Here is a 27,477-nt window from a genome sequence, read left to right as displayed (position 1 = left end):
GCAACGTTTAAATAAAAAAGCCATCTTTCTTTGAGGTCTAACTTCAGAAGAAATTCCATTTCAGTGCTAGTAAAGTTATCCAGGTTTAGATTCTTTTCCTCTTTGATTTTAAGATGTTAAAAATCTCCATGGTAAGTCAAGTTGTGGTTGCTAAAGCATTGTCTTCATGCTTTCCTGTGATTTCCACACTGTACAAACTATACTAGTGAATATAGGAGGTATGATCAGTAAGTTCGCAGATGAGTTCTCCTCGTAAATAGTGAGGAGAAAAGCCTTAGATTACAGGACAATATAGAGCAGTGGCAAATGGAATTTAATCCTGAGAAGTGTGAGGTGATGCATTTTGGGAGGACTAACAAGGCAAGGGAATATACAATGGATGGTAGGACCCTAGGAAGTACAGAGGGACCTTGGTGCACTTGTCCATAGATCACTGAAGGCAGCAGCACAGGTAGATAAGGCGGTTAGGAAGGCATATGGGATACTTGCCTTTATTAGCCGAGGCATAGAATGTAAGAGCAGGGAGGTTATGATGGAGCTGTATAAAATGCTAGTTAGGCCACAGCTGGAGTACTGTGTACAGTTCTGGTCACCACACTATAGGAAGGATGTGATTGTACTGGAGAGGGTGCAGAGGAGATTCACCAGAATGTTGCCTGGGCTGGAGCATTTCAGCTATGAAGAGAGATTGAAAAAGCTAGGGTTGTTTTCCTTTGAGCAGAGAAGGCTGAGGGGGACATGATTGAGGTATACAAAATTATGAGGGGCAACGATAGGTTAGATGGGAAGAAACTTTTTCCCTTAGCGGAGGGGTTAATAAACAGGGGGCATAGATTTAAGGTAAAGGGAGGAGGTCTAGGGGGATTTGAGGAAAAATGTTTTCACCCAGAGGGTGGTTGGAATCTGGAACACTGTCTGAAGAGGTGGTAGAGGCAGGAACCCTCACAACATTTAAGAAGTATTTAGATGAGCGCTTGAAATGCCATAGCATACAAGGCTACGGGCCAAGTGTGGGAAAATGGGATTAGAATAGTTAGGTGCTTGTTGGACGGCACGGACACGATGGGCTGAAGGGCCTGTTTCTGTGCTGTATAACTCTGACTCTAATATTCAGGATATCTGCAAGTCAAAGCTGAAAACCACAGAACCTCAGGTAGAATGTAGGAATTGAGTATTTGTGTAAGTTATAATGTCACATTTGGGGCATGAGAGTTTGGACAACATGGTCAAAACCCACAAAGGTCTGTGTTGGTCCTCTTCCTAATTTGCATGTTAATGATCAGGGTACCAAAGCTTGTTTTAAATTGGAATGTGTGGAGCACGATGTGATCAGTGCTTTCTCTAACCCAGTGCCAAAGTCAGGAATTTGGTACAAGTGGGATCTTTCTGGTGAATATTTTTTGAGCTCTAATTTAGATTGACATTTAGAATTTGACTTAAATTTTAAAACTGCAAAGTAGTTAAGATACCTCGTTAACAGAAACTGAGTACTGCCTGTGTGGAGTTTGCAAGTTCTCCGTGTCTGCATGGGTTTCCTCTGGGTGCTCCGGTAAATTGGCCATTATAAATTGCCCCTAGTATAGGTAGGTGGTAGGGAAATATAGGGACAGGTGGGGATGTGGTAGGAATATGGAATTAGTGTAGGATTAGTATAAATGGGTGGTTGATGGTCGGCACAGACTCGGTGGGCCGAAGGGCCTGTTTCAGTGCTGTATCTCTAAGTAAATAAATAAATAAAACTCTCTGTGGCAGTTAACGGTCATTCAGCTGAAAGTGGTCACCTGAGTAGGTGTTAATGACTAGCAGGAAGCTGACTTAGCAGTTGTAACTTGGTTGAGTCAGTGTTTGCTATTGTATGGTGTTATTGGGGGACAGTACTTCATAAACAGGAATTTGGTGCAGAGAGGGAAGAGGGTGCTGCTTTTTATTTCTGCTTTACTTCCAGTAGCAGATGCGTGTTCCTTTGTCTCTGCCTTAGGAGACTGTAACTTGCTTTTACTTTACTAAGTTAGTAACTCGTTAACTAATCAAATAAATAAATAAGGTTAGACAGACATGGCTGAAGTCGCGACTTCCGCATGTGGGAGTTTGTGGAAAGCATTGCAGTCCTGGGCTGTCGTATCTGTGGTAAGTGTCTGTAGCTTAAGCAACTTCAGCTCCGTTGTTGAGCTAGAGTCTGCTGCTTACGTTGGGGGAATCAAAAAGTGGGGAGAGTTTCTTGGACTTTTTTTTTGCCCAAGAGGCATCACATCCCTTGGGTTAAGTAGAATTTTAGAGTTGGTCAATGGTCGGGATCAGGAGAGTGTGACTGACTGAGAGGCCAGTACAAGGATCCAGCATTCAGTGATGGAGGAACTTCGGCCCTTGACTTTGAATAACAATTATGAGGTACCTGCTACCTGTGTTGAGAACAAGGGTGGATGAGCAAACTGACCATGGCACCAAAGTGCCGAATGCCACTTTGGGGAGTTGAAATGGAATGTGGCAGTGATAGGGGACAGTATAGTCAGGGGGCATAGATGCTGTTCTCTGCAGCTACAACTGGGAGATCCGAAGGTTGTTGTCTTCCCAGTGCCTGAGTTAAAGACATCTCTGTGACTGGAGTTGAACTTGGACTGAAAGGGGGAGGATCCAGTTACCTTTGGCCAAATAGAAACCAGTAACGTCAGTAGAAATGCTGGCTCGACTGAGGTGCATTGTTCATTCAGACAGCTGGTGCAGACATGGGCCGAATGGCCGCCTTCTGCGCTGTAACGATCTTGTGATGCTGTGAACTACGAGTGCTCCTTTGCAGAGGGTTTAAGGAGTTAGGTCCACGTTAATGCACAGAATCTGAAAGGTAGTGATTCCTGGATTGTTACCTGAGCCACATGTCAATTGGCATTGGGTCAAGCAGATTAGAAAATTAAACACGCTCAGTGTTGGAAGAAAGGGCTTTGATTCATGGGTCACTGGCACCAGTACTGGGGAAAGAAGGAGTTAGAATCATAGAAATCTACAGCACGGAAGGAGGCCATTCAGCCTATGTCCATACCAACCAACAAGCCATCCTGCCTAATCTCACTTTCTGGCTCTTGTTCCTTGTAGGCTATGGTACTTCAAGTGCATATCCAAGTACTTTTTTAAATGTTATGAGGAATTTTTGCCTCTACTACCCTTTCAGGCAGAGAGTTGCAGACCCCTACCACCTTCTGGTTTAAAAAAAAATTCCTCTTGAATCCCCTCAACCACCTACCTCTTAACTTAAGTTCATGTCTAATGTTTATGGACCCCTCAACCAAGGGGAATAGAGCCTTCCTATCCACGGTATATATAGACCCCTCAATTTTATACACTTCAATTGGGTCTCCCTTCAGCTCTGTTCAAAGAAAACAACCATAGCCTATCCTATCTTAATCACAACTAATTCTCCAGTCCAGGCAACATCCTCATAAATCTCTTCTGTACCCTGTCGAGTGCAATCACATCTTTCTTATAACGAGAACTGCATCTGGTACTTCAGCTGTGGCTGAATCAATGTTTTACACAGTTCCAGCATAACCTCCCTGTCCTTGCTTTTATTAGCTGAGGCATAGAATACAAATATCCCGTATACCTTCAGGGATCTGTGGACGTGCACTCCAAGGACCTTCTGTTCCTCTATATGAACATACAAATTAGGAGCAGGAGTAGGCCAGTCAGCCCCTTAAGCCTGCTCTGCCATTCAATAGGTTCATGGCTGAACTGATTGCTCAACATTTCCACCAACCCCCGATAACCTTTCACCCCTTTGCTTATCAAGAATCTATCTACCTCTGAATTAAAAATATTCAAAGACTCTGCTTCCACCGCCTTTTGAGGAAAAGAATTCCAAAGACTTACAATCCTCTGAGAAAAAAATTTCTCCTCATCTCTGTCTTAGATGGGTGACCCCTTATTTATAAACAGTGACTCTTAGTTCTACATTCTCTCACAAGGGGAGACATCCTTTCCAGATCCACCCTGTCAAGACCCCCTCAAGATCTTTTTATGCTTCAATCAAGTCGCCTCTTACTCTTCCAAATTCCAGCGGATACAAACCTAACCTGTCCAATCTTTCCTCGTAAGACAGCCCGCCCATTTAGGTATTGGTCTAATAAACCTTCTCTGTACTTCCTCCAATGCATTTACATCCTTCCTTAAGTAAGGAGACCAGTACTGTATAGACCACTCCAGATGTGGTCTCACCAATGCCCTGTATAGCTGAAGCATAACCTCTCTACTTTTGTATTCCATTCCCCTCGTGATAAACGATAACATTCTCTTAGCTTTCCTAATTACTTGCTGTACCTGCGTTCTAACTTTTTGCGATTAATGCACGAGGATACCCAGATCCCTCTGCATCTGAGCTCTGCAATCTCTCACCATTTAGCTAATATGCTTTTTATTCCTGCTAAAGTGGGCAATTTCACATTTTTCCACATTTATACTCCATTTGCCAGGTCTTTTCCCACTCACTTAACCTGCCTATATCCCTTTATCTCCGTATCCTACCATTTATTGTGTATTTCCTTACTTTGTTAGCCTTTCCCAAATTCATTACCTGAAAATTCTCCAGATTGAACTCCATTTGCCACTTCTGCCCACCTGACTAGTTCACTGATAGCTTTCTTTTTAGTCATACCGCACAGAAACCGGCACTTCGGCTCATCGTGTCTGTGCCAGCCATCAAGCACCTACCTATTCTAATCCCATTTTCCAGCACTTGGCCCGTAGCCTTGAATGTTATGGCGTTTCAAGTGCTCATCTAAATACCACTTAAATGTTGAGGGTTCCTGCCTTTACCATCTCTCAGGCAGTGCATTCCAGATTCCAACCACCCTCTGGGTGAAAAAAGTTTTCCTCAAATCTCCTCTAAACCTCCTGCCCCTTACCTTTAAATCTATGTCCCCTGGTTATTGACCCCTCTGCTAAGGGAAAAAGTTTCTTCCTATCTAATCTATCAATGCCCCTCATAATTTTGTATACTTCAATCATGACCCCCCTCAGCCTTCTCTGCTCTAAGGAAAACAATCCTCGCCTTTTCAGTCTCTCTTCATAGCTGAAATACTCCAGCCCAGGCAACATCCTGGTGAATCTCCATTGCACCCTCTCCAGTGCAATAACATCCTTCCTATAGTGTGATGCCCAGAACTGTACACAGTACTCCAGCTGTGGCCTAACTAGCGTTTTATGCAACTCCATCATAACCTCCCTGCTCTTATATTCTCTGCCTCGGCTAATAAAGGCAAGTATCCCATATGCCTTCCTAACCGCCTTATCTACCTGTGCTGCTGCCTTCAGTGATCTATGGACAAGTGCACCAAGGTCCCTCTGTACTTCCTAGGGTCCTACCATCCATTGTATATTCCCTTGCCTTGTTAGTCCTCCCAAAATGCATCACCTCACACTTCTCAGGATTAAATTCCATTTGCCACTGCTCTGCCCATCTATATCGTCCTGTAATCTAAGGCTTTCCTGCTCCCTATTTACGACACCACCAATTTTCGTGTCATCTGCGAACTTGCTGATCATACCTCCTATATTCACGTCTAAATCATTAATGTACACTACAAACACAAGGGTCCCAGCACCGATCCCTGTGGTACACCACTGGTCACAGGCTTCCACTCGCAAAAACAACCCTCGACCATCACCCTCTGCCTCCTGCCACTAAGCCAATTTTGGATCCAATTTGCCAAATTGCCCTGGATCCTATGGGCTCTTACCTTCTTAACCAATCTCCCATGCGGGACCTTATCAAAAGCCTTACTGAAGTCCATGTAGACTACATCAACTGCTTTACCCTCATCTACACATCTAGTCACCACCTCAAAAAATTCTTCATTATCATCTGCCAACTTCTTAATCTTATCCCCTATATTTATGTCCAAACCGTTGCTATATACCACAAAAAGCCAAGGACCTGTCACTGAGTCCTGGAAGACCCACAGGAAACTGCCTTCCATTCATAAAAACATCCATCGACCATTACCCTTTGCTTCCTGCCTCTGAGCCAATTTTGCATCCAACTTGCCGTTTTTACTTTCATGACCAGTCTTTAATATGGGACCTTGAGAAAAGCCTTGCTAAAATCCATGTAGCCAATGTCAAATGCACTATTCTCATTGACCCTCTTTGTTACGTCCTCACTGAATTTTCCATTGAAGTAAGATACGACCTTCCCTTAGCAAATCCCTGCTGACTAGCTTTGATTAATCTGTCTTTAAAAATGAAGATTTATCCTGTCCTTCAGATGTTTTTCCAATAATTTCCCCACCTCCGAGGCTAGGCTGACTAGCGTGTAATTACTCGGTCTATCCCTTTTCTCCCTTTTTAAACACTGATACAACATTAGCTGTCCTCCAGTCCCCTTGCACCATGCTTATTGCCAGAGAGAATTGGAAAATGCTGATCAGAGCCTCTGCTATTTCTTCTCTTGCTTCCCTTAATAGCCTAGGATATATTTTGTCCAGACCTGGGAATGTATCCACTTTCAAAGATATTAAACCCCTTTATACTTTCTCCCTCTCTTCCTCTTTAACTGTTAATTTCATCTAATGTTTCACATGCCTCCCTAATTTGTAATGTCTATCATCCCTCTCTCTCGTGAAAACACACGCAAAGTTTTCATTAAGAACCGTACCCACGTCCTGCGCATCCACACACAGGTTAACCTTATGGTTCCTAATTGGCCCTATTCTGTCTTTAGTTAACCTCTTGCTCTTTATAAATAAAAAATCTTTGGGTTTTCCTTAATTTTTACTTGCCAATGTTTTTTCATGCTCTTTGCTTTCCTAATTTCATTTTCAATTTCACTCCTACACTTTTTATACTGTTCTAGGTTTTCTGTGGAACTGAACCCTTGGTATCTGTCATAAGTGTCCCTCATCATCTATATACTCTTTTTAAGCCCCTTGACATTCAGGATGCTCTGAATTAGTTAGACCCACCCTTTTTCTTTAAGGGAACATAGTTGCTGTGAACCCTCACTATCTCTTCAACAACAACAAGAAATGCTGGATTCACTCAGCAGGTCTGGCAGCATCTGTGGAAAGAGAAGCAGAGTTAACGTTTCGGGTCAGTGACCCTTCTTCGGAACCTTCACCTCACTATCTCTTCCTTGAATGCCTCTTGCTGATCTACCTTAAGTAGCTAGCTGTTTCCTGTCAACTTTAGCTAAATCACATCTCAGCTTAGTAGAATTGGCTTTTTCCCAATTGAAAGCTTTTATTCCTGGTTTATCTTCCAGGTTAATTAAGGAAAGCCAGCATGGATTTGTTAGGGTAAATTGTGTTTCATTTAACTTGCTGGAGTTTTTTGGTGAGGATAATAACGTTGATGTTTACATGGACTTACAAAAGATATTTGATAGAGTGCTGCACAAAGTTATAGCTCATGGGATGAAAGGGACAGTAGCAATTTGGATACGAAATTGGCTGATGGGAAATAGAATAGTGGTTAATGGATGTTTTTTGGACTGGAGGAAGGTTTATAGTGGAGTTTCCCAGGGGTAGGAGCTAGGACCCTTTCAGTTCCTGATATTTTTTTTATATATGCACAATTTCAAAATTGGCGGATGATACGAAACTTGGAAGCATTGTGATCTGTGAGGAGGATAGTGTAGAACTTCAAAAGGACATAGATGGGTTAGTGGAATGGGCGGGCAAGTAACAGATGAAATTTAATGTAGAGAAGTGTGAAATGATTCATTTTGGTAGGAAGAACGTGGAGAGACAATATAAAACATTCAATTCTAAAGGGGGTGCAGGCGCAGAGGGCCCTAGGTGTCTATGTGCATAAATCATTGAAGGTGGCAGGACAGGTTGAGAACGTGGTTAATTAAAGCATACAGTATCTGGACTTCATTAATAAGGGGCATAGAGTACAAAAGCAAGCAAGTTATGTTAAACCTGTAAAGAACACTGGTTTGGCCTCAACTGAAATATTGTCTTGTCTGGGCGCCACACCTTAGGAAGGATGTGAAGTCATTAGAGAGTGCAGAAAAAATTCACTAGAATTGGGTCAGGGATGAAGAATTTCAGTTATGTGGATAGATTGGAGAAGTTGGGACTGTGTTCTTCGGAGAAGAGAATCTTGAGAGGAGGTTTGATAGAGGGGCTCAAAATCATGAAGGGTCTGAATAGAGTAGATACGGGAAAAACTGTTCCCATTGTGTAATGATCGAGAACAGGAGGGCACAGATTTAAGATAATAGGCAAAAGAAACAATGGCGACATGAGGAAAAACCTTTTCACACAGCGAGTGGTTAGGATTTGGCATGCGCTACCTGAGAGCCTGGGGGAGGCAGGTTCAATCGAAGCATCAAGAGGGAATTAGATTATCTAAAAAGGAAGAATGTGAAGGGCTGTGGGGAGATGGCGGGGGGATGGGGGGGCGTGGCGCTAGGTAAATTGCTCCTTCAGAGAAATGGCGCAGACATGACCTGGTTGAATGGTCTCCTTTTGTGCTGTAACAAATGTGTTCTTTGTTCTTTGCCATAACTACCTGAATTCTTAACTGAATTATGATACTTCCAAAATGCTTCCTTTAACAGCCTGCAATACAATCCATCGGGCCGTGGCGATTTATCCACTTTCAAGGATGTCAGACCCTCTAGTACTTCCTCTCTCATTATGCTTATGGTATCTAATATTTCACACTCTTTAACTACAATGTCTGCATCAACCCTCTCCTTTGTGAAGACAGAGACAAAGTACTCATTTAGGAACCCTGCCCACATCTTCTGCATCCATGCATAAGTTTCCTTGTACATCTCTGATGGGCCCTACCCTTTCCTTAGCTATCCTCTTGTTCTTAATGTACTGATAAAACATCTTTGGGTTTCCCTTGAATTTACCTGCTAGTAATTTTTCATGTCCTCTCTCTTTGCTTTCCTAACTTCCTTTTTTACTTCACCCCTGCGTTTTCTAAAGTATTAAGTTTTATGTGATTGTCATAAGCTTTCTTTTTTTTCTGCTTTATCTTGCCCTGGATGCTTAAGGGCAGGTCATGTCTGTCTTCCTCAAAAAACTCAAGTTAGTCACAAGGAGGATTGATGAGGGTAGTGCAATGGATGTTGTCTACATGGATTTTAGTAAAGCATTTGACAAGGTCCCACATGGCAGACTGGTGAGTAAAATGAAAGCCCATGGGATACAGTGGAATTTGGCAGATTGGATCCAAAATTGGTTCAGGGACAGGAAACAAAGGGCAGTAGTCAACGGATGTTTTACGAGTGGAAGGCAGTTTCCAGTGGTGTTCCACAGGGCTCCATTATTGGATCCCTTGCTGTTTGTGGTATATATTAATGATTTGGACTTAAATGTGGGAGGCATGATTGGGAAATTTACAGATGGCACAAAAATTGGCCGTGCAGTTTAAAGTGAAGAGGGTAGCCATAGACTCCAGAATGGTATCAATGGTTTGGTTGAGTGGGCGGAAAAGTGGGAAATGGAATTCAATCCAGAGAAGTATGAGGTAATGCATCTGGGGAGGGCAAATAAAGCGAGGGAATACACAATAAACGGGAGGATATTGAGGGGTAGAAGAAGTGAGACACCTTAGAGTGCATGTCCACAGGTCCCTGAAGGTGGCAGGACGGGTAGATAAAGTGGTGAAGAAGGCATATGGAATGCTTTCCTTTATTGGCCGAGGTGTAGAATACAAAAGCAGGGATGTAATGCTGGACCTGTATAAAACGCTGGTTAGGTCACAGCTGGAGTATTGCGTACAGTTCTGGTCACCACATTACAGGAAGGACATAATTGCTCTGGAGAGAATACAGAGGGCTTGAAAGTCGCAGCAATAAGGAAAAATTGGATTGGCTAGGGTTTTTTCCTTGGAACAGAGGCGGCTGAGGGGTGACTTAGAGGTGTACAAAATTATGGGGAGCCTAAATGGAGTGGACAGGAAGAACCTGGTTTCCCCTAGCAGAGAGGTCAATTACCAGGGGGCATAGAATTAAGATGATTGGTAGAAGGATTAGAGGGGACATGTGGAAAAACGTTTTTCACCCAGAGGGTGGTGGGTGTCTGGAATTCACTGCCAGGAATGGAGGTGGAGGCAGAAATCCACAACTCTTTTAAAAGGTACCTGGACCTGCAGCTGAAGTGCTGTAACCTGCAAGGCTATGGACCAGTGCTGGAAGGTGGGATTAGATTGGGTGGCTAGTTTTTTTTGTGGCTGGCACGGACACGGTGGGCTGAATGGCCACCTTCTGTGCAGTAAGTTTTCTATGGTTCATTTCAGCCCTTCGAGACTGCTTCTGCATTCAATAAGATCATAGCTGATTTGAATGTGGCCTCAACTCCACTGTCCTGCTGACACCCACCCCCCCCAATAATCCTTGACTCCTTTGTAGATCAAAAATCTGTCTAACTCAGCCTTGAATATTTTTTTTATGCATTCATGGGATGTGGGTGTCACTGGCCAGGCCAGCATTTATTGCCCATCCCTAATTGCCCTTGAGAAGGTGGTGGTGAGCTGCCTTCTTGAACTGCTGAACAGTCCATTTGGGGTAGGTATACCCACATATTCAATGACCCAGCTCCACTGTGCTCTGGGGAAGAGAATACCAAACATTAATGCTCAAACTCCTCCTCATCTCTGTCTTAAAAGGGAAACCCCCTTATTTTGAAACTGCCTCCTTGTTCTAGATTCCCCTACGAGGGGAAACATTTCCAGCATCCACCCTATAAAGTCCCCTCAAGATCTTGTGTTTCAGTAAGATCACCCCTCATTCTTCTAAACTCCAATGAATATTTGCCCAACCTGCATAGCCTTTCCTCATAAGACGATCCCTTCATCCCAGGAATCAGCCTATTGAACCTTCCTTGAACTGCTTCCAATGCAAGCATATCTGTCCTTGAGTAAGGAGACCAAAACTGGATGCAGTGCTTGAGGTGTGGTCTCACCAATGCCCTGTACAGTTGTAGCAAGACTTCCCTTGCAATAAAGGCCAACATTCTATTTGCCTTCCTAATTGCCTGCTGCACCTGCATACTAAGCTTTTGTGATTCATGTACCAGGATGTCCGGGTCCCTCTGTACTGCAGCATTTTGCAGTCTCTGTCTGTTTAAATAATCAACGTTTCTATTCTTCCTGTCAAAGTGGGCAACCTCCACATTTTCCCACATTATACTCCATCTGTCAAATTTTGGCCCTTAACCTATCTCCCTTTGCAGACTGTGTCCTCCTTACAACTTGCTTTCCTACCTATGTTTGTCGTCAGCAAATTTGGCTATAATAGTCGATCCCTTCATCCAAGTCATGAATATAGATTGTGAGTAGTTGAGGCCCCAGTACTGATCCCTGTGGCACTTCACTAGTTTGCCAATCTGAAAATGTCCCATTTGTCCCGACTCCGTTTTCTGTTAGCCAGCCAGTTCTTTTATCCATGCTTATGTTACCCTCAACACAATGAGCTCTTGTAGAAACTTTTATTATGTTTAAAGGCACTTTATCTAAGGCTTTTTGGAAATCGAAATACACTACATCTATTGGTTTCCCTTTATCCACCCTGCTTGTTAAGAACTAAAATTTGTTAAAGACCTACTATACTGAAATGGCCCTGTCCATGTCAAAATATAATCCTATCTGTTCAACACTGACTAGAGAAGGTCTAATTCCTTCAATTGGACATGTCTGTCAAATCTCAAATGGAGTCCATTGTGAATTGATGGACAGCCATCATTCGTGTATATTGAAGTTGCTTTGTCTTTCTTGTCCACACTGAAAACTCCAATGTGGAAAATTTCTATGGACCCTTGCCATGTTAAATGAATACATGTCTACCCTGTTGCTGTGACTTCTCGGTGGTGCTGCAGCAGTTGTGTTTTAAGTCTTGCAAGACTGTCTGCAGTTGGTCACTTCCTGTATACTTTCTCGCTGAATGCTGTGTGTGAACTTCGTCACATGAAAATTTCCAGTTTAGCTGCAGGTTATTTAGTAGAAAGTTACGGATATAACTTTTTTAAAAGATTGAGAAATATTCAGTTGAATTTATTTTCTTGGCACTGCTTCTCCATGTGTGTGCAGTGAGGATAAGCCAGAGGGCTTTTTTTATAAAAGCTGTTGGTCGGTTTTTGACAAAGAATCATAGTCATAGAGTTATATAGCACAGAAACAGGCCCTTTGGCCCTTCCTGTCTGTGCCAGCCATCAAGCACCTAACTATTCTAATCCCATTTTCCAGCATTTGGCCCGTAGCCTTGTAAGCTATGGCGTTTCAAGTGCTCATCCAAATACTTAAATGTTGTGAGGGTTCCTGCCTCTACCAGCCCTTCAGGCAGTGCATTCCAGATTCCAACCACCCTTTTGGGTGAAAATTCTTTTCCTCAAATCCCCTATAAACCTCCTGTCCCTTACCTTAAATCTATGCCCCCTGGTTATTGACCCCTCTGCTAAGGGAAAAAGTTTCTTCCTATCTAACTTATCAATGCCCCTCGTAATTTTGTATACCTCAATCAAGTCCCCCCCTCAGCCTTCTCTGCTCTAAGGGAATCCGCCCCAGCCTTTCCAGTCTCTTCATAGCTGAAATGCTTCAGCCTAGGCAACATCCTGGTGACTCTCCTCTGCACCTTCTCCAGTGCAATCACATCGTTCCTATAGTGTGGTGACCAGAACTGTACACTACTCCAGCAGTGGCCTAACTAGCATTTATACAGCTCCATCATAACCTCCCTGCTCTTATATTCTATGCCTCGGCTAATAAAGGCAAGTATCCCATATGCCTTCCTAACCACCTTATCTACCTGTGCTGCTGCTTTCAGTGATCTATGGACAAGTACACCAAGGTTCCTGTGACTCTCTACTTCCTAGGGTCCTACCGTCCATTGTATATTCCCTTGCCTTGTTTAGTCCTCCCAAAATGCAGCACCTCACACTTCTCGGGATTGAATTCCAGTTGCCACTGCTCCGCCCATCTTAACAGCCCATCTATATCATCCTGTAATCTAAGGCTTTCCTCCTCACTATTTACAACGCTACCAATTTTCGTGTCCTCTGCGAAATTACTGGTCATACCTCCTATATTCATGTCTAAATCATTAATGTACACTACAAACAGCAAGGGTCCCAGCACCGATCCTTGTGGTACACACTGGTTACAGGCTTCCACTCGCAGAAACAACCCTTGACCATCACCCTCTGCCTCCTGCCACCAAGCCAATTTTGGATCCAATTTGCCAAATTACCCTGGATCCCATGGGCTCTTACCTTCTTAACCAATCTCCCATGTGGGTGCTTATCAAAAGCCTTACTGAAGTCCATGTAGACTACATCAACTGCTTTACCCTCATCTACACATCTAGTCACCACCTCGAAAAATACAATCAAGTTAGTTAGACATGATCTCCCCCTGACAAAGCCATGCTGATTATCCCTGATTAATCCCTGCCTCTCCAAGTGGAGATTAATTCTGTCCCTCAGAATTTGTTCCAATAGTTTCCCTACCACTGATGTTAGACTCACCGGCCTGTAATTACCTAGTTTATCCCTGCTACCCTTCTTGAATAATGGTACCACATTCGCTGTCCTCCAGTCCTCTGGTACCTCTCTTGTGGCTAGAGAGGATTTGAAAATTTGTGTTCGAACTCCTGCTAGCTCCTCCCTTGCCTCACATAACAGCCTGGGGTACATCTCATCTGGGCCTGGGAATTTTATCCACTTTTAATCCTGCTAAAACTGCTCATACTTCCTCCCTTTCAATGCTAAAATGTTCAAGTATATCAGTCCTCCTCCCTGATCACTCCACCTACATCGTCCTTCTCCATAGTGAGCGCAGATGAAAAGCAATCATTTAAAACCTCACCTATGTCCTCCGGCTCCACACACACATTGCCACTTTGGTCCCTATTGGGCCCTACTCTTTCCCTGGTTATCCTCTTGCCCTTAATATATTTATAAAACACCGTGGGATTTTCCATTATCCTGTCCGCTGGTGTTTTTCATGTCCCCTCTTCGCTCTCCGAATTACTTTAAGTACCCCCCTGCACTTTCTATACTCCTTTAGTGCCTCTGCTGTTTTCAGCCCTCTGAATCTGTCATAAGCCTTGTTTTTTTTTCCTTTTATCCAATCTTCTATATTCCTTGACATCCAGGGTTCCCTGGGCTTGTTGGTTCTACCCTTCACCTTAACGGGAACATGTTAGTCCTGAACACACTCTCTCTCTTCCCTCTTTGACTCCCACTGGTCTGATGTAGACTTTCCTACAAGTAGCTGCACCCAGCCCACTTTGGCCAGATCCTGTTTTATCGTATTGAGATCGGCCTTCCCCCAATTCAGTACCTTTTTATTTCAGGTCCATCTTTGTCCTTTTCCATAACTACCTTTAAATCTTAGAGTTATGGTCACTATCCCTGAAATGCTCCCCCACTGACACTTATACCACTTGTCCGGCTTCATTTCCCTAGGATTAGGTCTAGTACTGCCCCTTCTCTTGTAGGACTTTCTACGTACTGGCTCAAAAAGCTCTCCTCTATGCATTTTAAGAATTCCTCCCCCTTTTTAAGCCTTTTGCACTAAGACTATCGCAGTTGATATTGGGTAAGTTGAAATCTCCTATTATTACCCTGTTATTTTTACATATCTGCTCCTCTATCTCTCCCTGACTGTTTGGAGGCCTGTAGTACACTCCCAGCCAAGTGGTTGCCCCCTTTTTTGTTTTTAAGTTCTACCCATATGGCTTCATTTGAGGAACCTTCTAAAATATCATCCCTCCTTACTGCAGTAATTGACTCCTTGATCAACAGTGCAATGCCACCTCCTCTTTTATCCCCTCCCCTGTCACGCCTGAAGATTCTATACCCTGGAATATTGAGCTGCCAGTCCTGCCCCTCCCTCAACTATGTCTCTGTGATTAGCACATGGAATTATGATACTATTGCTAATCAACGCCCTCAATACATCTGCCTTACTAGTAAGATTCCTTGCGTTAAAATAGATGCAATCTAGCCTTGCATTATTCACTTGTGCCTTAACAGGTCTATATTTGCTCTGCCTTCCAGACTGACTCAGTTTCTCTTCTCTATTTGACTCTGCATCACCCCCTACTGTATCTCCACTCTGTATCCCATCCCCCTGCCAAATTAGTTTAAACCCCCCCCCCCCCCCCCCCACCAAACTGCAGTAGCAAACCTCCCAGCAAGGATGTTCGTCCTGTTCCGGTTCAGGTGCAACCTGCCCAACTTGTACAGGTCTCACCTTCGCCAGACCCAGTGATCCAGGAAAGCCCTCCCTCCTGCATCATCATCTCAGCCACGCATTCATCTGCTCTATCCTCCTATTCCTATACTCACTGGGAATAATCCAGAGATTACAACCTTTGAGGTCCTGCTTTTTAATCTGCTATCTAGCTCCCTAAATTCTTGTTGCAGGACTTCATCCCTCTTTCTACCTACGTCTTTTGTACCAATGTGTGCCACGACCTCTGACTGTTCACCCTCGCCCTTCAGAATGTCCTGCAGCCGCTCCATGACATCCTTGACCCTGGCACCAAGGAGGCAACATATCATCCTGGAGTCACGTTTGCGGCCACAGAAATGTCTATCTGTACCCCTTATGATAGCGTCCCCTATCACTATAGCTCTCCCACCCCTTTTCCTTCCCTCCTGTGCAGCTGAGCCACCCATGGTGCCACAGACTTGGCTGTTGCTGCATTCCCCCGAGAAGCTATCTCTTTTTCTTCCCCTCTCCCCCCCCCCTACCCACCCCCTGTAGTATCCAAAGCAGAAAATCTGTTAGCTAGGGAAATGGAGCCGGGGACTCCTGCACTACCCGCCTAGTTCTTCTACTCTGCCTGGCAGTCACCCATTCCCTTTCTGCTTGAGCAGCTTTTACCTGCGGTGTGACCACCTCCCTGTACGTGCCATCCACAAAAAGCATAAATAAAAACCATTTGTGTGGTTATTTTTCACTATACACAGTGCTGAGAGGCATCACTTTTCTTAAACCGATTTTTTTAATGATTTAATGCAGTCCTTGCCTCCCCTGGTATGTGTTGTACATCAGTGCCAACTTTTCTGTAGTCTGATGGAACAGTTATGAGTTGGAAACAATACTTTTTATTACTGCAATACTAATTAAAATAAAAACTAACAGAACAATGGGTTATCCTTAAGGAAGAGATGCTTCAGGTACAGGCTAGGTACATTCCAGCAAGGCGAAAAGGTAGGGGAACCAAAAACCGGATTCCTTGGATAATGTGGGAGGTAGAGATTATGATGAAACAAAAAGAGTACATGACAGGTGAATTCTTTAAGTGAGAACCAGGCGAAAGACAGTAAGTTGAGAGGGGAGGTGAAGGGTAAAATAAGACTGGCAAAGAGAATGAGAATAGAATGGCAGTCAACATAAAAGGGAACCCAAAAATCATCTTCCAGCATGTAAATAATTGAGTAGTAAGAGATGGCGTGGGGCCTGTTGGGGACAAAGAGGGTAATATATGCTTGGAGGTACAAGCCAAGGCTAGAGTACCTAATGAGTACTTTGTATCAGTGTTTATGAAAGAAGAGAAATCTGGCAAAAATATTAGTAGAAGCGGAGAGAGTAGAGGCAATGGATAGAGTAAAAATTGAGTGAGGAGGTGCTTAGGGTTAATTCACCTGGTCTGGATGGCTTGCAGCCAGTTTGCTGAAGGAATTGGGAGTAGTGATAGCAGAAGGGTTTGCCATAATCTTCCAATCTTCCCTAGATGTGGCGCAGGATTGGAGAGTGTCAAATGTAACACCCTTATTCAAGAAAGCGTTTAAGCAACTACAGCCCAGTTAGTTTAATGTCAGTGGTGGATAAGGTTTTAGAAACAATTGGCGGTGGTGGATGGAGGGAAAGAGGGAAATCAACAGGCACCTGGAGAGGTTTGAGTGAATTAAGGATGGCCAGCATGGATTTGTAAAAGGGGGATCTTGCTTGTTTAATCTAATGGAATTTTTTGAAGTAATAGAGAAGTAATAAAGGGAGTGTGGTGGAAGTTGTCTATGGATTTTAAGAAAGCATTTGAAAAGTGCCACATAAAAAGCTGGTTAACAAAACTGAGGCTCATGGAATAAGAGGGGCAGTGTCCAGTTGGATAAGAAATTGGCTTAAGGACAGAACAGTGAGTCTTGGTAAATCGTCATTTTTCAGACTGGAGGATGGTAGCCAGTGGTGTTCCCCAAGGGTCAGTTCTGGGACCACTGCTCTTTGTGAGGATATTGGAATACAGAGTAGAATTTCAAAATTTGCTGCTGATATCAAACTTGGAGAAGTGCCAAGCGGTGAGGATGGTAGGAACTGCCTGCAACAGGGCATAGATGGGTTAGCAGAATGGGCAGAGAAGTGACCGATGGAAGTTAATAGAGAAGTGAGAGGTGATCACTTTTAGCAGAAGGGATGGGGAGAGGCACTATAGACTCAATGGCACAGTTCTAGAGTGTGCAGGACCAGAGGGATCTGGAGGTTCATGTTTGTCAATCTTTGAAGGTGGCAGAACATATTGAGAGGTTAGCAAAGCATATGGGATCTTGGGCTTCATGAAGAGAGGCATTGAGTACATAGAAACATAGAAAATAGGAGCAGGATTAGGCTATTCGGCCCTTCGAGCCTGCTCTGCCATTCATTATGATCATGGCTGATCATCCAACTCAGTAACCTGTTACCGCTTTCGCCCCATACCCTTTGATCCCTTTGTAAGAATCTGTTCAGACCTGTATAGGTAAAGAAGTCTCAACACCATTTAAAATCAATCACTCTTTATTGCTTGCAAGCTGAACTCAGTTGATTCTACTGTGCAGGACCACACGCCCCACTGACAGTGTCACAAGTGAGTTCAGCTTGCAAGCAATAAAGAGTGATTGATTTTAAATGGTGTTGAGACTTCTTCACCTATACAGGTCTGAACGGATTCTTACATTTGGCGCTGCGAGCAGGGTCAGCCCTACTGGGCAGTATCCTCTTCGAATGCCGCCTAATCCCCAGGCAGGAAATCCTGGTCAGAACCCTACTATCCAGGTCTATACTCCCTGGAAACCCCATGAGATGATAAGTATTTTAAATCAGGCCCCAGACAAGAAGACTAGTGGGTCAGCCTTTGCTGACTACCTGAAAAGGACTATCGAGATCTACCAGGCTAATGATTAGGATTTATGGGGATTGTGTCAGCAAGCCCTTAGTGCAGAAGAGACAGTGAGGTGGAAAACACATTTAGGACATCAGGACTGGGCGGCCTTCGCTGAAGTGGTGGCCCAAAGCCCAGCCCGCGTTACTGCTATGATTCGGGCAATTAAAGATACACTACGAAAACCAATTAATATCACCAAAGTACTCGAATGCCGACCCCTTAGGGATGAAAGTGCGGAAGACTTCCTTGAACGATTTAAAAGCCTCTACGAATCTCGTTCTGGTGACAGTCTTTATCGCTGGCAACCCTTCGCCACAGTTCAATGCCTTAATCCTCCAAGCCTTACCCCAGTATGTTTCTGACCAAATCAAAACGAATAATATGAATTGGGCAGATAATACTACTGAACAGATGTGCAGAGCTATTCGGTATTATTGGGAGATATCTAGAGAAGGAGGGACGACCCGAATTAAACGTGAGTTTTACCAAAAACCTAGATCTAATTACCAACCTCGGCCCCAACGTCCACCTCCCCCGCTTCCTGACCCTACTGGGTATCAGATGGAACCGCAGATGTGCGTCCCTGGGTTTCAGTATATGCAAGGCAACTTTCACCCCCAACATCCTAACGGCCCTTCCGCCGCTAACTATGGACCCCCCATGTGCCCCCTTTGTCCCCCCGTCGCCAAAGACAGCACCCCCTACTCCCCTCCGGAGACCAAGTCTCCTGTTTTAATTGCGGAGCCATAGGTCATTGGAGACGGAATTGCCCCTCTCGACAGGGTCGATCCCGTCAGTACACTCCACAACAGAGAACAGGATTCTCTGTGAATAACCCTTTCGCCTCATGACCCGATCCCTCTAGGCAACTACATGTTCTAACCACACATTATTCTCAAGAGCCTATCCTCGACCTTGTTGTCGAAGGGAGACCTATCTCTTTTCTTGTCGATACTGGTGCGTCTGTCTCTACTCTGCAACAGACATTGATTGAGAGGGAAGGATTTCTTATGTCCTCTGTTACTATGAATCTCTCGGGATTTAAGGGAGAGGCTGAAAGGTATGCCCTCACCTACCCTCTTGAGGTTGTCCATAATCAACGGTGTGCCATGCTCCCCTTTGTTGCCACCTCTGGTATAGGGGTCAACTTGGCCGCCCGCGACCTCCTCTGCCCCTTAGGACTGACCATTTCCTGTTCGGATGAAGGGATTCAGGTTACTCCCCTGTCCCCACCGACAGGCAGAATGTTCCCACTTTTCCCTGACCCTCAATATTGGTCTGTCGACCTCCCTCCCCAGGAAATCCCTTTTGAACCCATACTTATTTCCCCTCATTTTACCCTTTGCTACGATGCCAGTGGATGTGATCCCTTTTATGAGGACCGCTTTAAGCCTCTTGAGGGAAATCCACAATTGGTCACTCCTCGCAATTGTACGGGGTCGTGCGGGACAGTGTTATGCTGTTTTAATTCCTAATGACATCTGGTCCCAACCCCCAGGAGTTGCCCCTCACATTACCTTAACTGTCAATGCAACCCATCATGCAAAGGAATTAGGGGCCCTCGCCTATGAGCTCCTCGACCAATCAGATCCGCATGATTTGGCGGAGCAAACTTTCTCCCGGGGTACTATTAGATATTTGCCTGATCGTCCGTCCATTCTGGGGACTATTGCCCATCATAGGGCACGTGCCAATGTTTCCCTGGGAGAGGTTCATGAAGGCGTTTGGGCCACATCGAAATTTGATGTGGGCCTCACTAAAGTTCCTCCAGTCCACATTTGAGGTTTTGTCCGATGCCAGATTCCCTTCTATTGCCCAATACCCGTTAAAACCTGAGGCAGAGAAAGGCGTCCTGGCAATTATTGACTCCTTTTTAACCCAAGGGATCCTTGTTCCCTGCCAATCTGCGTGTAACACTCCTATCTTCCCTGTTCCTAAGCCTGGCCGACCAGATTATCGACTGGTACAGGACCTTCGGGCCATCAATAAGATCGTTAAGCCTCTCCATGCTGTAGACTACCTCCTGGCCCAGCAAGGGGGAGTATGTACGATCATGGGGGACAAATGTATTACCAATGTGCGGGATGAGTCGCTCAACATCACCGAGGCCATTAACGCCATTAAAGACCAGCTTGATTTCAGACAAGGCCCTAAAGTAGGAGAGGATTGGCAGAACTGGCTATTTGGCGGTGGCAGGGGAACCTGGATTATGCATTCTTTGGTAATAGTCGTGGTTATGCTCCTTATTTGCGCCGCCTTAAGCATCATTAAGCGCCTCCTGACCCGATATTGTGGGGAAATGACTACCATGACCCAGCTCCCCGTACGTTATCATCCCGCCGCTTCGGAGCCTCCCAGAAACACCTCTGCTACCGATGAGGTGGTAATCAGGAAAGTTACCCGTCTGGCAGGTATTGATGTTGAAGGACTTAATGATCACGACTACTTCAAGCTCCTACCTCTCCCCTCCGCATACGATGTTTTGTTAGCATGAGATGATAAAAGGAGGGAATGTGGAAATGTGGACAATTGCTCGGACTCCTAGCCCTAACCCAGGAAAAACTATGAAAACAAGTTTAGAGAAAGCAAGACTAAACTCCTGGCTGCATGATCTGTGAGGTCATGTCAGCAGTAAAATGTTCCAACTTGTTTGTTCGGATAGGGAAGCTCAGCAGACAAAAAGATGACTCATTCACTAACTATTGAAAATTCGTTATCTCCAGACTGGATGTGCTAAGCTTTAGAAACAGTGATAATGGGATGCATAATAAAAGCAAAATACTGCGGATGCTGGAAATCTGAAACAAAAACAAGAAATGCTGGAATCACTCAGCAGGTCTGGCAGCGTCTGTGGAAAGAGAAGCAGAGTTAACGTTTCGGGTCAGTGACCCTTCTTCGGAACTCTAATGGGATGCAGTTTGGAGCTAATCTGATCACGCTAATTGTCTCAAGGAGTAGATGGAACTCATGACAGAGATGGTGATGTAAGATGAGAACAATCTGCTGGACCTTCCGCTTCTGTAAATTGCCTAGGCAACCACACTAAAATTTGAATAACAAGTGACGTATGCTCTGAAATGTATAAATGCTACCTCTCATTGTTTTAAATTTAACTCACTTGTGACACTGTCAGTGGGGCGTGTGGTCCTGCACAGTAGAATCAACTGAGTTCAGCTTGCAAGCAATAAAGAGTGATTGATTTTAAATGGTGTTGAGACTTCTTTACCTATACAGGTCTGAACGGATTCTTACACCTTCAGACCCAAGAGCTATATCTAACTCCTTGAAAACATACAATGTTTTGGCCTCGACTGCTTTCTGTGGTAGCAAATTCCACAGGTTCACCATTCTCTGGGTGAAGTAATATCTCCTCATCTCAGTCCTGAATGGTTTATCCCGTATCCTTAGACTATGACCCCTGGTTCTGGACTCCCCCACCATCGGGAACAACCTTCCTGCATCTACCCTGTCAAGTCCTGTTAGAATTTTATAGGTTTCTATGAGTTCTCCCCTCACTCTTCTGAACTCCAGTGAATATAATTCTAACCGACTCAATCTCTCCTTGTACGTCAGTCCCGCCATCCCAGGAATCAGTCTGGTCAACCTTCGCTGCACTGCCTCTATAGCAAGAACATCCTTCCTCAGATAAGGAGACCAAAACTGCACACAGTATTCCAGGTGTGGCCTCACCAAGGCCCTGTATAATTGCAGCAAGACATCCCTGCACCTGTACTCAAATCCTCTCACTATGAAGGCCAATGTTCCATTTGCCTTTTTTTACTGCCTATTGCACCTGCATGCTTGCCTTCAGCGACTGGTGTACAAGAACACCCAGGTCTCGTAGCATATTTCCCCCTCTCAGTTTATAGCCGTTCAGATAATCTGCCTTTGTTTTTGCTACCAAAGTGGATAACCTCACATTTATCCACATTATACTGCATCTGCCATGCATTTGCCCACTCACTCAACTTGTCCAAATCACCCTGAAGCCTCTCTGCATCCTCCTCACAACTCTCCCTCCCAACCAGTTTTGTGTCATCTGCAAATTTGGAGATATTACATTTAGTTCCCTCATCTAAATGCTTGATGTGTATTGTGAATAGCTGGGGTCCCAGCACCGATCCCTGCGGTACCCCACTAGTCATTGCCTGCCATTCGGAAAAAGACCCATTTATCCCTACTCTTTCTTTCCTGTCTGCCAACCAATTTTCTATCCATCGCAATACACTACCACCAATCCCATGCGCTTTAATTTTATACGCTAATCTCTTATGTGGAACTTTGTCGAAAGCCTTCTGGAAGTCCAAATAAACCACATCCACTGGCTCCCCCTCATCAACTCTACTAGTTACGTCCTCGAAGAATTTTAGTAGATTTGTCAAGCATGATTTCCCTTTTGTAAATCCATGCTGACTGTCTGATTCTACCATTGTTCTCCAAATGCTCTGCTATAAAGTCTTTGATAACGGACTCTAGAATTTTCCCCACTGCCGACGTCAGGCTGACTGGTCTATAATTCCCTGCTTTCTCTCTACCTCCCCTTTTAAATAGTGGGGTTACATTAGCTACCCTCCATTCTGTAAGAAGATGACCACCAATGCATCCACTATTTCTAAGGCCACTTCCTTAAGTACTCTGGGATGTAGATTATCAGGCCCTGGGGATTTATCGGCCTTCAATCCCATCAATTTCACCAACACCATTTCTCTACTAATACTGATTTCCTTCCGTTGTGTTCTCTCACTAAGCCCTGTGTTCCCCAACATTTCTGGTATGATATTTGTGTCCTCCTTTGTGAAGACAGAACCAAAGTATGCATTTAGTTGGTCAGTCATTTCTTTGTTCTTTATAATAAATTCCCCTGTTTCTGACTGTAAGGGACCTACATTTGTCTTCACTAATCTTTTTCTCTTCACATACAATTGGAAACTTTTGCAGTCAGTTTTTATGTTCCTCGCAAGCTTACTCTCGTATTTTCTCCTTAATCAGTCCCTTGGTCCTCCCTTTGCTGAATTCTAAACTTCTCCCAATCCTCAGGTCTGTTGTTTTTTCTGGCAAGTTTATATGCCTCTTCCTTGGATCTAATGCTATCTCTAATTTCCCTTGTAAGCCATGGTTTGGCTACCTTTCCCATTTTACTTTTGCGCCAGACAGGAATAAACAATTGTTGCAGTTCATCCATACGCTCTTTGAATGTTTGCCGTTGCCTTTCCACTGTCAACCCTTTTAAGTAACGTTTCCCAATCCATCCTAGCCAACTCGCACCTCATACCTTCGTAGTTTCCTTTACTAAGATTCAGGACCCTAGTCTCAGAATCAACCGTCACTCTCCATTTTGATGAAGAATTCTATTATATTGTGGTCGCTCATTTCCCAAGGAGTCTCGCACAACTAGGTTGTCAATTATTCCTCTCTCATTACACAATACCAGTCTAGGATGGCCTGTTCTCTAACCAGCGAAATTATGTTGGACCTTTATAAAGCTCTGGTTAGGTTCCAACTGGAGTATTGTGTCCAGTTCTGGTCACTGCATTTCCTCTAGGGCCCTCACATCCTTCCTAAAGTCTGGAAGGATGTGAGGGCCCTTGAGGGGATCCAGAGGAGATTTACCAGAATGGTTCCATTGGTTTGGTCGGGGGGAGGGGATTTCGTTACAAGGTTAGGTTGAAAAAGCCGTGGTTCTTACTGGAGCAAAGCAAGTTGAGGAGAAATTTGATGAGGTGTGCAAGACTATGACAGACTTGGATAAGTTAGACAAGGAAAAACTTCAATTAACTAATGTTTCAAGGGCAAGGGGGCACAAATATTTGGTTTTGGGCAAGAGATGCTGGGGGAAATGTGAGGAAGAACTTTTTTATGCAACGAGTGGTAGTGACCTGGATCTCGCTGCCCATGAGGGTGGTGGAAGCAGAGACGATCACTGATTTCAAAAGTAAAATGGATGGGCACTTGCAGGGCTGCGGGGGAGTGGGACTGACTAGATTGCTTCAGTGAGAGCTGGCATGGCCTCCTACTATGCCATAAATGACTGACATTAAATAAGTTGAGCACAGATTAACAAGTTTCACTTTTTTTAGTCCCTCTCTTTTTCTTTCACTCACTTTGCCTTTATTGCCCCCCCCCCCCCCCCAAATAAAATCAGGAGTCATGTCTTTTGCATCTCACCAAATTGTTTTAATCGTGAATCACAATAACCATGTTTAAACAAGTGTGCTTTAATAGCAATTAAAATTAACTATTTTGTGCATGCAAATGTTCGTTTTAATGCTTGAAACCCCATCTTTTCTAGTCTAGAGCAGACGGAATGTGACCAGAAAGAAGATATGGATTATGTGGAGGATATTGAGGAGGATGAAGCTTCTGAAGATGCAGATAACAAAGGTAAACTTGTGCAAAAAATGTCTTACATTTCAAGCATTTTCTGTTGGTGAATTCATCAGTGTATTTGGGAGAAATGGCAACTTATCAGCATAATTTTGGGGTTTTAATTTTTTAAATTTGTCCATGGGATGTGGGCGTCGTTGGCTAGCCCAGCATTTATTGCCCACCCCTAAATTGTCCTTGAGAAGGTGGTGGTGAGCTGCCGTCTTGAACCGCTGCAGTCCAGGTGGGGTAGGTACACCCACAGTGCTGTAAGGGAGGGAGTTCTAGGATTTTGACCCAGTGACAGTAAAGTAACGGCGATATAGTTCCAAGTCAGGATGGTGTGTGGATTGGAGGGGAACTTGCAGGTGGTGGTGTTTCCATGTGTCTGCTGCCCTTGTCCTTCTAGTTGGTAGAGGTCTCAAGTTTGGAAGGTGATGTCGAAGGAGCCTGGTGAGTTGCTGCAGTGCATCTTGTGGATGGTGCACACTGCATATAAGTTTTAGAATTGTCCAATCAAGAGAATTAACAAAAAAAAACAAAAGAATGTGCAAATAGTGGGAGTGAAAGGACAGCAAACTGAAGTTCCAAGTTGTAAAAATCAGGTGAAAAAATGCTCTGCCAATGGTAATGTCTCACTCAAATAGGAACTTTTTTTTTGTGACAACTGATGAGGTTTATAATAAATTCAGGAGAAACTTCTTTACCCAAAGAATGGTGAGAATGTGGAACGGGTTACCATAGGGAGTGCTTGAGGCAAATAGCACAGATGTATTTTAAGGGATAGCTAGACAAGTACATGAAGGACAAACTAATAGAATATGCTGATCGTGTGGGAAGAGGTTCATGTGGAGCATGAAACAGAATCATAGACCTGTTGGGCCAAATGACATTAGTCCTGTGCATTCTATGTACTTAAAATAAGGAAAAAATGGGGTCAGGAAGCTGTAAATGCGTAATTGAAACAGTATGGAGATGGGGTCATATCACTGACTCGGACAGTTGCTAGCGTTGTGATGACGCGAAGTGTTCCATCAACAAATCCTTCCTTTTATGATATCTTACCATCTTCTGGGCTTGTTCGACAGCTGCACACTATCACAACTGTCTTATGCTGCTTCCAATTCAGTTTCTTGGAAGAATTCCACCCCTCTGCCTGCCCGCCCCCCCACCGCTCCTCTCTCCTCAACCCTGTCCGCTCCTGCTCCTGTCATTCCCCACCCACCCCAGCTCCTGTCTCAGCATCTATCCTTTCAAGCCCCAAAGAATTTTAATATATTTCAATTAAATCACCTCTCTCTTCTAAACTCCAGGCAATATAGGCCTAGTCTACTCAATTTCTCCTCATAGGAACGATTCCCTCATCCCAGAAATCAGTCTTTGTGAACCTTCATTGCCCTCCCTCTGGAGCAAGTATATCCTTCCTTAGGTAAGGATAGCAAGACTGCACACACTACTCTAGGTGTGGCTTCACCGATGTCTTGTCTACTTATAGTAAAACTTCTTCACTTTTTTTTACTCTCATCCCTTTTTAGCAAAAGCTAATGTACAATTTGTCGTCTTAATTGCTTGCCGTAGCCACACATAGCAAGTACTGATTTTTGTGGTACCTCATGAGTTACAGCCTTCCAACTCAAATGTCCTGTTTATTCCTACTTGGTTTTTGTCCATTAATCAATCCTCAATTCCTGCTGATATATTATCCTCAATCCCATGAGTCCTAATTTTGTGATCTAACCTTTTTATGTGGCACCTTATTAAATGCTTTTTGAAAATCCAAATACAGCACACCCACTGGTTTCCCCCTTTATCCATCCTAGTCGATACATTCTCAAACATATGTCGAACATCATTTACCTTTCATAAGTGATTGTACTTAATCTCACTTTTTTAAGTGCCCTGTTACACACCTTTAATAGATTCTGACATTTTGCCTACTACTGTTAGGCTAACTGGCCTCTAGTTCCCCATTTTCTCTTTTCCTCCTTTCTTAAGCAGTGGGATTATGTTTACTACCTTCCAATCCTTGGGAACTATTCCAGCATCCTTTAGATTCTAGAAGATCAAAACCAATGCATCCATTATCTCTCTGCAGCTACCTCTTTTAAAACTCTAGGACTCAGGAGATCTGGTCCCAGGGATTTGTTGCCACTTAGTCCCATTGATTTCTCCAGTACTTTTTCTTTACTTACACTGATTCTTTAAGCTCCTCATCCTCACTGGATCCTTGGTTCCCCATTATTTTTGAAATCTTTTTGTGTCGTCTTGTGTCTTAGGGCTAATTAACCTTGCTGTAAAGGAGCCTTTGGGAAATCGTGACCATAATATGATATAAACTTAATGTAAAATTCTAAGTGATGTAATTCATTCTGAAACTAGGGTCTTAAATCTGAACAAAGGAAACTATGAAGGTATGAGTGGTGAGTTGGCTATGGTGGATTGGGAAAATACACTAAAAGATTTGACAGACAGGCAGTGGCTAGTATTTTAAAGAAATATCGCATGGTCTACAACAAATATACATTCCTCTAAGACAGAAAAGCCCAACAGGAAAGATTGATCAACTGTGGCTAACAAAAGAAAGATTGCATTAGATCAAAGGAAGTGTCTTATAAGGTTGCCAGAAAAAGTGGTAAGCCCAAAGATTGGGAGCAGTTCAGAATCCAGCAAAGAATGACCAAGAAGCTAATAAAGGGAAAAGAGAATATGAATGCAAGCTAGTGAGAAACATAAAGGCAGACTGTAAAAGCTTCTTTAGCTATGTGGGAAAAAGAAAGATTAGCAAGGACAAATGTGGGTCCATTACAGGTGGAGACAGAAGAATTTATAATGGAGAATCAGGAAATAGTGAAACTAAACAGTTACTTTGTGTCTGTCTTCAGGGAGGAAGATGCAGAAAATCTCCCAGAAATACTAGGGAACTAAGGGACCTGTGAAAATGAGGAACTGAAAGAAATTAATATGAATAAAGAGGTAGCACTTGAAAAATTAACTGGATTGAAGGTTGATAAATCCACTGG

At 43.8% G+C, this 27,477-nt stretch overlaps 1 protein-coding gene across 4 annotated transcripts in view; it reads left to right on the top strand.

Moving 5' to 3' along the window:
* nap1l1 (nucleosome assembly protein 1-like 1) overlaps positions 1 to 27,477 on the top strand; it is a 173,195-nt gene that overhangs the window by 35,976 nt on the left and 109,742 nt on the right. For all 4 annotated transcript variants that reach the window (XM_068050081.1, XM_068050078.1, XM_068050080.1 and 1 more), the window contains exon 3: positions 24,384 to 24,475. In XM_068050081.1, coding sequence (XP_067906182.1) covers positions 24,384 to 24,475 — 92 coding nt within the window. The remainder of the gene's footprint in view (positions 1 to 24,383; positions 24,476 to 27,477) is intronic.

This window comes from Heterodontus francisci, chromosome 18 (genome assembly GCF_036365525.1).
Source record: "Heterodontus francisci isolate sHetFra1 chromosome 18, sHetFra1.hap1, whole genome shotgun sequence".
NCBI lineage: Eukaryota > Metazoa > Chordata > Chondrichthyes > Heterodontiformes > Heterodontidae > Heterodontus > Heterodontus francisci.
The sequence above is the reverse complement of the archived record's forward strand: the minus strand, read 5'-3'. Positions and strand labels throughout refer to the sequence as shown.